The sequence below is a fragment of the Protobothrops mucrosquamatus genome, unplaced genomic scaffold, assembly GCF_001527695.2.
Source record: "Protobothrops mucrosquamatus isolate PMUCROS unplaced genomic scaffold, P.Mucros_1.0 scaffold2923, whole genome shotgun sequence".
Classification (NCBI taxonomy): domain Eukaryota; kingdom Metazoa; phylum Chordata; class Lepidosauria; order Squamata; family Viperidae; genus Protobothrops; species Protobothrops mucrosquamatus.
Genome location: NW_015388948.1, coordinates 48,927 through 62,525, shown reverse-complemented (window position 1 = coordinate 62,525; position 13,599 = coordinate 48,927). Strand labels below are relative to the sequence as shown.

Genomic DNA, 13,599 nt, shown 5'->3' with positions numbered 1-13,599 from the left:
CCTAGGGAGGATTTTTAAATTGGGTTTCTTAGAAATTTTAATTACCACAACACTAAAATATTGGTTTTAATTTGGTTTTATTCGGTGGGGTGTGTGGGTTTGTCTTTGTTTTTTAAAAAATGTTGTGAGCCGCCCTGAGTCCTTCGGGAGAAGGGCGGGATACAAATTGAATAAAATGAAATGAAATGAAATGAATGAATCCAAAATCTATTTGCTGAGGAGCGTGTTAAATTGGATCATTCTACCTCACATCTTTGTTTCTTGTAGAAGAGAATTTTCTTATCTATTCTCCTTATAAGAGGAATAAATACTAGTCTATGGAAGGGAAAGCAGCACAATAGAAAAAAGCAAATGGGGGAGGGAGGGAGGGAGGAGGAGGAGGAGGAGGAATACAGACAGATGATGAGTAAACAGGTAGGCAGGTAAGTAGGTAGATAGACAGACAGACCTACTTTCAGATAGGACCGGGAACTCTTGTGTTAGAACCAATTTCCCCCACTAACCAGAGTAGGCATTGAAATGCAGTACACCGTTTATTTTCCCATCACACTGGCGCATGCTCTGCCCTCTGTCTGTTCAAAGGAAGTTTATTTTGAGCTCAAAACAATTAGCACAGCGGGGCACCATTTCTGCTAATTCACTGTTGCATAAAGTCAGAGAGGAAAACAGAATTTTCAGGCGAGAAAAATATTTAGGGGTAATTTAAAACAGAGACAGAGAGAGGAATATTCAGAGTCAGAGCTAAGGTTAGGGAAATTTGGGGTTGAGTGCAGTATTAAAACGATTATTGTGGCTACTCTGGAGTCAAATACCATGGCCCAGATGAAGACCTTTGTAAATTAAATGCCAGTTTTTTTACGCTCCTATTGTGTTTCAATATAAGATAACAATGGATGGAAACTAACCCAAGGAGAGAAGCCACCTAGAACTAAGGAGAAACTTTCTGACCGTTAGAACAATTAACCTGTCTTCAGAAGTTGTGGGTGCTCCATCACTGGAGGCTTTGAAAAAGAGACAACCCTTTGTCTGAAATGTTCTAGGGCAGTGATGGCGAACCTTTTAGAGACCGAGTTGCCCAAACTGCAACCCAAAACCCACTTATTTATCACAAAGTTCCATGGCCGCATCAGCATTGTGGTACCCTGGGCGGGGGGGCAAGGAGGTGCCTCTGAGTGCCGCCTCTGGTACAGAAAAACCAGGGGCGCAAAAATGGGCCACTGTGCTGCAAGGCGCAAAATATGGCTGCCGCCGCGTCGCAGGCTGCAGATACAAGGCGCTGCACCACTCAAGAACGGGGCAGGGCTAGTGAGTATCACACAGGCACTAGCCCCGCACCATTTGCAGCGCGTGCGTGCTCGTGGCCCCGTGTGTGCATGCGTGCATGTAAAATGCTTCCCATTCCCTTTTCTTCCAGTCCACCAATCGACAATGGTTGGTGACCTCTGCTCTACGACCTCTACTCGAGCTTGCTAGTCGGCCACTTCGCCTCCTTTGTGCTGGGTGGGGCTCCTGCTCCGGGCGGCGGCCTGATGGACCTGCTGCTGGTGGTGGTGGCGCGCATGCCAACAGAGAGGGCTCTGAGCGTCGCCTCTGGCACCCGTGCCATAGGTTCGCCACCACTGTTCTAGGGTCTGTCTCCTACTCGAGGGGGTTGGACTAGAAGACCTCCAAGGCCCCTTCCAACTCTATTATTTTATGTTCTGTGTTCTATGTTCTAAGCATGACAAAATGACCCTTAAAAGCCATTTTGCTGCTTTGCGAGATTTCTTACCTTCTATGCACTTCCCAGTTTGGAGCAAGCGTGTCTAGATACGGAACTGGTTTTTTATGTTAGCTCTGAAGAGTATCTTAGTTTATATGACGTGCTCCAAATCACCCCTAACCTGTTTGAGGAACATCATTTCTACCTAGCTTAAGGGGGAATAACTTCTTCTTCTACTTCTGTCAATCAACTCCAGTTGGGCATTTTATACAAAAGGCTTCAAGATTACTTAAGACTTCAAAAACCGTCCAAGTTTCAGATCCTGTATTTTCAACTTTTCTCCTGACAACATGCAGATTTATTAAGACATCGTGAACGTGTGGAAGAGAGAGAGAAAAAATGGGATTCTAAATAGGTGTAGTTTCCAAACCAGGAAATCAAATTTTCTATTTGATTTGATACATAAAGCAGCAGTGCGTGGCAGCAGCCCAAAAAAGCTAATACAATCCTGGGTTGTATATACAGAGACACAGAATCAAAATCACATGAAGTATTAGTACCGCTCTGTAAATGCTTAGTAAGACCACACCTGGAATACTGCAGCCAATTTTGGTCACCATATCACAAAAAAGACATTGGGAGTTTGGGAAAAATTCAGAGAAGAGCAACTAAGATGATCCAAGGCCTGGAGACTAAAACATATGAAGAATGGCTGCAGGACTTGGGTTTGGCTAGTCTAGATAAAAGAAGAAATAGGGGAGACATGATAGCAGTGTTCCAGTATTTGAGGGGCTGCCACAAAGAAGAGGGGGTCAAACTGTTCTCCAAAGCACCAGAGGGCAGGACGAGAAACAACGGTTGGAAACTGACCAAAGAGAGAAGCAACCTGGAATTAAGGAGAAACTTCTTAACAGTGAGAATAATTAACCAGTGGAACAGCTTGCCTCCAGAAATCGTGGGCGCTCCATCACTGGAGGTCTTTAAGAAGAGACTGGAGAGTCACTTGTCTGAAATGATATAGGGACTCCTGCTTGAGCAGGGGCTAGACTAGAAGACCTCCAATGTCCCTTCTAGTTCTATTCTATTCTGATTTACCACAAAAAATGTGACAGAGAGGATACAATAAGTTCTGGCTCCTTTTTAGTCTAATTATAGTCTCTCATCAGCTGAAAGGACTCTTCTTGAGATCCAGATGGCTGAGGACCAGAATCCATTTGATGTTTCTGCTTCAGCAAATGGACATTGCTGCTGTTTTCCTGCTAACAGAGCACATGCATAATCCTGCTTGCTTTTGCTTCGTCTGCAAAGATACAACATCCTTCCTATTCTGTCTAGATGCACCTAGAATACCACATCCAGTTTTGGTCACCACACTATTAAAAAGGTGTTGAGGCTGTAGAAAGCATGCAGAGAAGAACAAAAAATAAATAAATAAATAGAGGCCTGGAAGCTAAAATATATGAAGAATGGTTGCAAGAACTGGGCATGGCTAAACTGGGCTCAGAGAAGGATCAGGGGTGACATGATAGCAGCGTTTCAATATTTGAGGGGCTGTCACAGAGAGGAGGGGGTCAACCTATTCTCCAAAGCATCTGAAGGCCACACAAGAAACAATGGATGGAAACTGATCAACGTGTGATTCAGTATTAGGAAAGAGAAGAAGTGGATGACCAACAGCAAGATGAATAGACTTGGTTACAGCACCATTGGAAGACCTGAAAGGCCAGATTAGGAACAGGTCATCCTTGTCCAAACACCCAACACAACGAAGCTCCTTTGAGTTGAGTTTGACTTCTGGTGGACTCACAAACCCATCCATGCAGGATTCTTAGAACAATATGGAAGGGATTTCCTGTAGACCAATGGCAGAGCTCCAAATATCATCTTGAGGGCCTATTATGCAAAGATCTAACTTTCTTGAGAAGTCTATAGTACTGGGAAAGATGGAAGGAAAGAGAAGATGATGGTAACCAACAGCAAGAGGGATGGACTCCATTACAGAAGTTGATAGGTGCACCTTTGGAAGATTTGAAGGACCAGGTCCAGAACAGATCATCCTGGAGAAGATCCATCTGTGTGATCACTAGGAATGATCTGACGTGATAGAGCATAACCAACCAACCAACCAACCAATCAATCAATTAATCAATCAATCAAGTTATGGTGTGCCACCAAGTCTCAATCAATAAGAATGTTTATAAATGTCGCACACAAGGAAAGAAACATTCCCATCCTTCAATGGCTGGGTATTTTATTATTCAATGATTTCCTCTTAGCTACTGTGAGGGGCACCAAGAAAGCTCTGCTTTTAACAGTTCCTTCTTCCTTATTCTTCACTCACACAACTGTGACTTGTGCGACCTTCTTTCAGAAGCTGCGCCTCAGTGCTCTTGATGACACAACAGAAGAGACTTCAATTTCAGTCTGAAAAAACCAGACTTAAAGTGTCTCTTATTGCACAGACAAAGATGAAACTGTATCCTTCTACCAATCAAAGAACAAAGCACAATGGCAATAGAACTTTGAACTGTCTCTACGGAAATCAAGTAGCTATTCATACAGGCCAGACTGTTGCCCTTGGGAGACAGGAAATAACAGTAGATCTGCATGCTCGCAAAAGTGGAAGCAAGCTGGAATTGCTCAAATGGGTGGATGAAGGGACAGGATCCAAATCCACGTTCCACATTCAACTTGTCCTTTTATGTCCTCCCTACAAGGCTTGTAGAGTTTCAAGAGAACAAGATCCATCCTTCAATTGCTTCACGGAATATATATATATAAAACAGTAGAGCAAAAATTACTTTAGAGGTGCGGTTTTAACATAATGGATACATTATGTGAGGATTCTAGCTCTCTGGACAAGCCTCCAGAAAGATGAGAAAGATGAAAGTAAGTAAGAAAACGATGTGTAGGAGATGACCAGGCTGAGCCCGAGGGAGGGGTCAAATGCATCATCAGTCTCGAATCTCTTTGTGCTCACAAGAGATATAAGAACAGCTCACCTTGAATTCCGTTGATTCTTGTCTACTACCTGTTTGCTTTGAGCATTAGGAACTCAGATTCTTGTAGAGAACTTTAGTTAGCAACAAACCTATATACAGTTTCATTTGAACTGCCTGGACTCCTGATTTCCTGTGCTTGACATGATAACAAGGTGGAAGCTACACAGATGTCAGGGAGAACCTCATTTCAGAAGATAGAAGAACTAGACAGTTCAAAGGTTTATGACGTTCTTTGATTTGCAAATAGAATAGAATAGAATAGAATAGAATAGAATGCAGAGTATAATGCAGAATAGAATAGAATAGAATAGAATAGAATAGAATAGAATAGAATAGAATAGAATGCAGAGTAAAATGCAGACTAGACTAGACTAGACTAGACTAGAATAGAATAGGCTAGAATAGAATAGAATAAACAGAGTTGGAAGGGACATTGGAGGTCTTCTAGTCCAACCCCCTGCTCAGGCAGGAAACCCTATACCATTTCTGACAAATGGTTGTCCAGTCTCTTCTTAAAAGGTTCCAGTGTTTGAACATTCACAACTTCTGGAGGCAAGTTTTTCCACTGATTAATTGTTCTCACTATCAGGAAATTTCTCCTTAGTTCCAGGTTGCTTCTCTCCTTGATTAGTTTCCATCCGTTGCTTCTTGTCCTGCCTTCAGGTGCTTTGGAGAATAGCTTGACTCCCTCTTCTTTGAGGCAGCCCCTGAGATATTGGAAGGCTGCTATCATGTCCCCCCTTGTCCTTCTCTTCATTAAACTAGACATACCCAATTCCAGCAACCGTTCCTTATATGTGTTAGCCTCCAGTCCCCTAATCATCTTTGTTGCTCTTCTCTACACTCTTTCTAGTGTCTCAACACCTACATCTACATCTACAGTTTAATCTTTGCCTGAGCAATTGCTTGTGGCGATAAATACACTTTGGGAAGACCTAAAGGAACAGATCAACTTGAGGTCTACCTATGTGATTGCTCAGAGTTGACACTGACTCGACGGCAATTGAACAATTCAATCAATCCATCCAATATTCCTCCCAGCTGGAACCCTGCCAGTCTCTGTTCTTAAGGGATCATAATTCAAAACTTAATAAAGGCAATGGAGCACGTTTTTAGCAAACTATCCTTCACCAAGTATTGGAGGTGCCTCCTCTGCTGGATTCAAGCTTCGTGAGGACCGAGAGTCAGCCAACAAAACAAATCGGCAGAGTATTCCCTTTAAGAATGATTATTTCCTTAGTGGAAGTCAGGAAAGAAGCTAGTTGAACTCATAACCTTGACGAAGAAACATGATTTAGTGGGACACGGGGTTCCTACAGTGTGTACAATGCTTCAGATGTGATTCCCCAAAAAAAAATGCATTTGGGGAAATGCAAAAGTTCAAACTTAACACCTGTCTGCAACTTTTCTAAACAGCTTTATCTTTTCTTAGAACGTGCATATTTCTCCTTGTCCTTGGCAGCCATTGTGTAATGATTAAAGGCCCGGAGACTAAAATATATCAAGAACGGTTGCAGGATTTGGGAATGGCCAGTCTAGAGAAAAGAAGGACCAGGGGGGACATGATAGCAGTATTCCAGTATTTGAGGGGCCGCCACAAAGAAGAGGGAGTCAAAATTATTCTCCAAAGCACCAGAAGGCAAGACAAGAAACAATGAATGGAAACTAATCAAGGAGAGAAGGAACCAGGAATTAAGGAGAAACTCCCTAACATGGAGGACAATTAACAGGGTAGAACAGCTTGCCTCCAGAAGTCGTGGGCGCTCCATCACTGGAGGTTTTTAAGAAGAGACTGGACCGCCACTTGTCTGAAATGGTATAAGGTCTCCTGCTTGATCAGGGAGTTGGACTAGATGACCTCCAAGGTCCCTTCCAGCTCTATTCTGATTCTGATCCTAAAAAAGCTAAGGTTGCCCGTTGTTAGCCAAGAAAGCATGCCACAAAGCAAACACTGAGACTGCCAGAATGAAATGTGAGCTCCAGGACTGCATAATTCTACTGCCAGTAATATTAGATCTGGATTCGATCCGCAAAGTTCCTCCTAAGTGATGACCATCTGGATGGAACTGCAGATGGAAAGCTAGGTCCCCCCACAGTTTCCTCTCCTCTCCTTCCTCCCAGCTGACAATGGAAGTGTGGGCTGCTTTTAAATCTATTTTAGGACACCCGCTAGGATTTGCGAATTTCCTGATTCAAAATGAGGACCTTTCGCTGCTCACGTTCAACAATTACGCCAGCGAAATTCGAACGTACGGAAGAGGGAGGCTAACAAAAGCAAAAAGACATCTCCATTACGGGGGGGGGGCTCCTCCGCTTAGGACCCACGGTGGAGCCCCCGGTTTCCATCATTAAAACAAGGCAGGTGTTAAGTGAGCTTTGCGCCATTCTACGACCTTTTCGCCACACAGTTGTTAAGCGAATCACAGCCATCGTTAAGGGAATTGTGCGGTTGTTAAGCACATCTGGCTTCCAGCTGGTCAGGAGCTGGCTAAGAAGATTACAAAATGTTGTTCATGCAAGAGACAACGCAACTGTCACAAATGCATGCCAGTTGCCAACTTTTTGATGACGTGACCCTGGGGAGGCTGGTGTGAAAATGATCACAAATCCCTTTTTTTCAGTGCTGTTGTAACTTCAACCAGTCACTAAACACATGTTTGTACGTCAAAAATTACCTATATGCTTTCCCAGGGCTACTGCCCTTAAGTTCATAGGTCTATTCTTGACAAACCTGAACAGCAGGGCCCTATCCCCCCCAAAAAATGAATTTTAACATGGAGAAAAGCAAAGTTTTACATTTAGGCAGGAAAAATCAAAGGCACAAGTACAGATTAGGCAAAATCTGGCTTAAAAACAATAACACTGAGAGGGACCTCGGAGTCCTAATGGACGATCACTTGATTATGAGCCAGCCGTGTGCAGCAGCAGCCAAAACAGCTAATACAATCCTGGGTTGTATAAACAGAGGCACAGAATCAAAATCACATGAAGTATTAGTACCGCATTATAAAACACTAGTAAGGCCACACCTGGAATACTGCAGCCAATTTTGGTCACCATATCACAATAAAGATGTTGAGAGTTTGGAAAAAATTCAGAGAAGAGCAACTAAGATGATCCAAGGCCTGGAGACTAAAACATACGAAGAACGGCTACGGGACTTGGGTCTGGCTAGTCTAAAGAAAAGAAGAAATAGAGGAGACATGGTAGTAGTATTCCAGTATTTGAGGGGCTGCCACAAAGAAGAGGGGGTCACGTTATTCACCAAAGCACCAGAGAGAAGGACGAGAAACAATGGTTGGAAACTGACCAAAGAGAAAAGCAACCTAGAATTAAGGAGAAACTTCCTGACAGTGAGGACAATTAACCAGTGGAACAGCTTTGCCTCCAGAAATCATGGGTGCTCCATCACTGGAGATTTTTAAGAAGAGGCTAGACATTTACCTGTCTGAGATGGTATAGGCTCTCCTGCTTGAGCAGAGGGCTGGACTAGAAGACCTCCAAGGTCCCTTCCAGCTCTATTCCTATTCTATTCTATTCTATCCTATCCTATCCTATCCTATCCTATTCTGTAATTGTATCCTGTAAATTCTATTCTATTCTATTCTATTCTATTCTATTCTATTCTATTCTATTCTATTCTATTCTATCCTATCCTATTCCATTCCATTCCATATTCTATTCCATATTCTGTTCTATTCTGTTCTATTATGTTCTGTTTTACATTCTATTCCATTCCGTTCCGTTCCATTCCATTCTATTCCTTAAAAAAAAAATATCTCTATTAACAATCATATTCCTATATCCTGGCTAATACCCCGAATCAATGTAGAATGACAAGCCTTTTCGCGGGTATAACCATCTTAGAAATTAATTACATTTAGCAAAATATTATTAATTAGAATCCACGACTAACATCTCAGAAACACTATTATCTTCTTAACTGCATCTCAGTGAATTATTTCAATAGACCCACGAGAGCTATCGTGAAAGATTATTTTTCTGCCACCAACTTAAAAAGGAGAAAAATTCAATGCAATTTTTGCCAAGCATTTTATATTCAGATGGGACCGTGGACGACTTATTTCTTGTCTGGAAGCATCTTTTTCTGTGTCCGCGGAATAACGAGGGTAATAATAATAATAATAAAAGTATGATTTCAGAACAATGTTCTTGCAATTTCTGCTATTTATCCTGGAACCATAGTAGCATAATTGGCCAACCTTAGATGATTTCAAAAGAGGCTAAGTGGAGTCAGCTCCGCTTAGTACCCGGAAATACCAGAGTTGTAAGCAAGACTGGATTTTTTTAAAAAAAAATAAAAATAAATATCAAGCCTATGAATCACTGGGAGTCAAGTTCAACTTTAAAAAGTTGTTAACGTTTAACAAGCAGCATTAAGATTCAAATTCCTTGCTATAAAAACTGACCACGAGATCATGTTCGGTTATTTGTTTACTAGGAACAAGCTATAAAAAATAAATAAATACCCAGGAACAGAAATATACTGGAAATCATACATTGTAATGGTTGAACATCTGAACAGGAGCTTCAGATCGTTGGTCTTGTCTGGTCCCAGAAATAAAGAAGGATCAGAGCTGGTTCATACTTGGATGACACACCAGCAGAAAAATCCCAGGGCACGGAAGCAAGATGGAGAAGTCGAAAAACATCTCCCAAGAAGATTTTTCAATCATCCAGGTGCTGTTCAAAAAAAGGCAATTGGACTTTGGGGGGGGGGGTGTCCCCGCTTTGAAAACATTTCCCTTCTCACCCAAGAAGCTTCTTCAGTTTACAACCTCTTGTGGGTGATCTCACACGAAGGCAAGGTCAACCGTGGCGGAGAAAATGAAATCTTCATGAAATCATAAGGAGGCAGGCTTAGTTTAGGTGAGTGTTTACTTTCTCGGTAGACAAGGTGGATTTTCACTAGAGAGAAAGAGAGGAAGGGGGGAGGGAAAAGGAGGGATAGAGAGAAGGAAGAAGGAGGAGGACAGGAGGAGGAGAGAGTGAGGGAGAGAGGGAGAGAAGGAGCAGGAGAGGAGGAGGAGAGAGAGAAAGGGAGAGAGGGAGAGCCGGAGAGAGAGAGAAGGAAGGAGGAGGAGGAGGAGAGAGGGAAAGAGGGAGAGAGAAGGAGCAGGAGAGGAGGAGCAGGAGAGAGAAAAGGGGGAAGAGAGGGAGAGGGAGAGAAGGAGCAGGAGAGGAGGAGAGAGAGAAAGGGAGAGAGGGAGGAGGAGGAGGAGAGGAGGAGGAGGAGGGAGAGAGGGGGGAAAGGGAGAGAGAAGGAACAGGAGAGGAGGAGGAGGAGAGAGAGAGGGAGAGAGAAGGAGCAGGAGAGGAAGAGAGAGAGAGAGGGAGAGAGGGAGAGAGGGAGAAGGAAGAAGGAGCAGGAGAGTAGGAGGAGGTAGAGAGAAAGAGAGAGAGAGAGGGACAGAGAGAGAGAGAGAGAGAGAGAGAGAGAGAGACAGACAGACAGACAGACAGACAGACAGACAGACAGACAGACAGACAGACAGACAGACAGACAGACAGACAGACAGACAGACAGACTTGGGACTTACCCAGAAGATGATGTTGTAGCTGAAGAGGAGATATTTATACCAACAGCTGATTTCAGCAGAAGCATATCGGTAGTAGTGCATCTTTTAGAGGGCAGCAACTGTGCAGAACCAGGGAGAGAGAACTGCCGGTTAGCAAAAGAGAAGTCACTGGATTCAGTTTATGTAGCTATCCAAATAAGAGCAGCACGGTGGCCTAGCGGGGAAGACGCTCGCCTCCCACTCGGAAGGTTGAAAGTTCAATCCTAGGCAGCAAAAGATATTTCTCTCCTAGCCTCAAGGAAAAAAAATATATATCTGCTGTGTACTCCACATAGGCATCAGGAAGGGCAGCCAGCCGGTAAATGCTCAGATACATATAGTCGCCTTGACTTTGCCCTAGATTAAGGGATTACAGGGGTCATAAAAGGGAGTTTTGTGTAGCTATCCCAAAAAGGTTCAAATTAGTATAACGTGCCCCAAAGAAATCTTCAGAGCACTGCAGTCTAAAGCAAATTTCCAAGCGGTCAAATTTATATATTAAGCTTGGATGGTGCACCAGAGACCATCCCAACCTGGGATGGTTGCCCATGTTCTTTGCCCTTGTTCTACTTTTTTTTTTTTGGGGGGGGGGGAGCCTATATCCTCCTTTGGGGGGCACTGATTGAAGATCTTAGAAAAAGAAAGAGAGAAAAGCTGAAGTAGTGAAACAGAAACCTAGAAATAAACATGACTTGGACATCAGCTAGCCGATAAGCTCTTGCTTTTAAATAACTTTAATTATTCACTACCCTAACAAACATTTTATTGTGCAAAACCCAACGGTCATGTACTTTTTCATCTTTTGCCAAGATTGCAACATTCATTCCGTGCCCTAATGAAACAAATTTTTTTTATTAAGAATACATTTTAAAGAAAGAAAAATGACTTTGGTTAAGAGAACTATGGATTAAAAACATTTTTGCTGTTATCTAACCCAAGGTAACAAATACTGGCAAACAAACGTATCTGTAAGGTCAGAGTTAAGGCAACCTTTAACTGGGTTTTCACCCTCCAGAATGCAAGGAAACTGAAGATTGAGATTAATGCTTTGGCCAGCGGTTTCTGATAATTAAGAATTATGTGCAATGTTATCAAACTTCAGCCATTAATTAGCATTTTCCTCCTACTTTGCAATCACATGTCTTGTTTTTTCATGCCAAATTCCAGATGGAAAGGATAACACGCCAACAGCTTTTTTCCAAAAAAAAAATAATTACCGTACATACTACTAAAACTCTGATTCCTGTAATCTTTAAGTGGGCCTAACGTTGCACCGTTGGGCAAAATATTTTGAACCCAGGGACTTCAAATGGGCCAGCTTATAGAATGGGTCCAAAATCCGGATGCATGGAGTTAAAATTTGGCAAATTCTACCCAACATTTTACGACAAACATTATCATACATTTGTGGCAGAACATACAAAATGTCCTAAAATGATTTTTGTGCTGATGTTTGACGGCGCTATGCAGTTCACCATAAGAAAGGCTGAGCACCAAAGAATGGAGGCCTTTGAACTCTGGTGCTGGAGAAGACTCCTGCGACTCCCCTGGACTGCAAGGCGATCAAACTGGTCAGTCCTAGAGGAGATCAACCCCGACTGCTCTTTAGAAGGCCAGATCCTGAAGTTGAAACTCAAGTACTTTGGCCACCTAATGAGAAGGAAGGACTCACTGGAGAAGAGCCTAATGCTGGGAAAGATGGAGGGCAATAGAAGAAGGGGACGACAGAGAGTGAGGTGGCTGGATGGAGTCACTGAAGCAGTAGGCGGGAGCTTCAATGGACTCCGGAAGATGGTAGAGGACAGGAAGGCCTGGAGGAACGTTGTCCATGGGGTCACAATGGGTCGGACATGACTTAGCAATTAACAACAACAACAACATGCAGTTCAACCTGGGTATTTTCAAGGCAGAAACATCTCTGAAAGTAGTCCCAACTATTTGAGACAAGGCAGTATATTACCAGTTCTGTCATTGTTGGAAGCCTTGTGGAATCCGATAAGGAAATGTCTCTGAAAGAATGGCCCAAGAGGTCACTGGTTGTCTAGTAACAAACTAAAAGGGTAGCCAAGTTTAATAGATCATCTTGCAAAATTTTGCTAGCTTATCCCCCAGTGGCACATTTAGCTGTGGAAAGCTAATAAATAAATTGTCTGCAAAACATAGGCAATGGCTTCCAGGCATGGGTGAAAAGGGCAATCATTTTTATGACTTCCTCACTTTTAAGGTTCACCATGTTTCCTGCCTTACTTCTTGTGCATTTTTTTATTTTAAATTGGGATTTGTCATGAGTCACGCTGAGTGACGATGTTATTGGGGAACACAGAGTTAGTGTCAGGCATCGGAAATCAGGAGCCAAAATGGTTCAAATGAATGCAGGTTAAGATTCTCTCCAAGAATCTGAACAACTAACGGTCAGAGCAAATTGGTGGTAGATGAGAATCAATGGAATTCAAGGTGGGCTGGACTTAGATCTCTTATGAGCGCAAAGGGACTCAACACTAATGACATGCTTGACCCCTCCTTCAGGCTCAGCATGGTTAGCTTCTACAGCAGTGGTCCCCAAACTTTTGGGCACCAGGGACCGGTTGCCAGGCTGAGTCAGTTCTGGGTTATTTGATGGCCTACACATAATAATAGCTATAACTATAAGTGTAGCACAGGAAGTCCTCAACTTACGACAATTGAGCCCAAAGTTTCTGCGGTTAAGTGAGACGTTTATTATGTGACTTTTGCCCCATTTTACGATGTTTTTCCCCCCACTTGTTAAGTGAATCGCTGCAGTTGATAAGTTAGTAACCCGGTTATAATATCTGTGGCCTGTACAAGATATTAACGATGTCCTTATTCGGTAGCCTATTTCTATAGAAACCATGACCTGTATTAAAACAGGCAGCATCTGAGTCCATCACAATCCCCAAAAGTTTGGTGAAGCTGGGCTGAGCTGACAAATTTTTTTTTTAAAAAAAAAACCACTCAAAAAGGGAAGCTCAGCCACAATCACAATTCTGCATTTTGAGGCTACCTGCCTTACTCTCTTGCAAAGAGATTGTACCCAGAGACCAAATTAGAACTCGCCTCTAGAGAAAGGGAACCAGCGCCCTGCCCTGCTCAGTTCAGGGTGGACGTAGAAACCAACAGCTGTCAAGTGGTGCACAGAGGAAACACTGAGGATAACGTGGAAAGGGGAAGGGACGCATTTGCGTCCCCCAACAGTTTTGTTCTTTGGGTTGTAATGAAATCTCCATGGTGTGTGGCTTTGTACAGCTGGGATCCAACATCTGGTTTTCTTCCCCAATAGCAGCTCTCCAATCTATGT

General features: G+C 42.9%; 1 protein-coding gene across 1 annotated transcript in view; it reads right to left on the bottom strand.

The window, feature by feature from the left end:
- The window catches only part of TSPAN14 (tetraspanin 14), a gene marked incomplete in the record, with an annotated part of 52,364 nt that overhangs the window by 18,240 nt on the left and 20,525 nt on the right, over positions 1 to 13,599 (bottom strand). Inside the window, 1 exon segment of the mRNA XM_015825997.1 lies at positions 10,266 to 10,363. Coding sequence (XP_015681483.1) covers positions 10,266 to 10,346 — 81 coding nt within the window.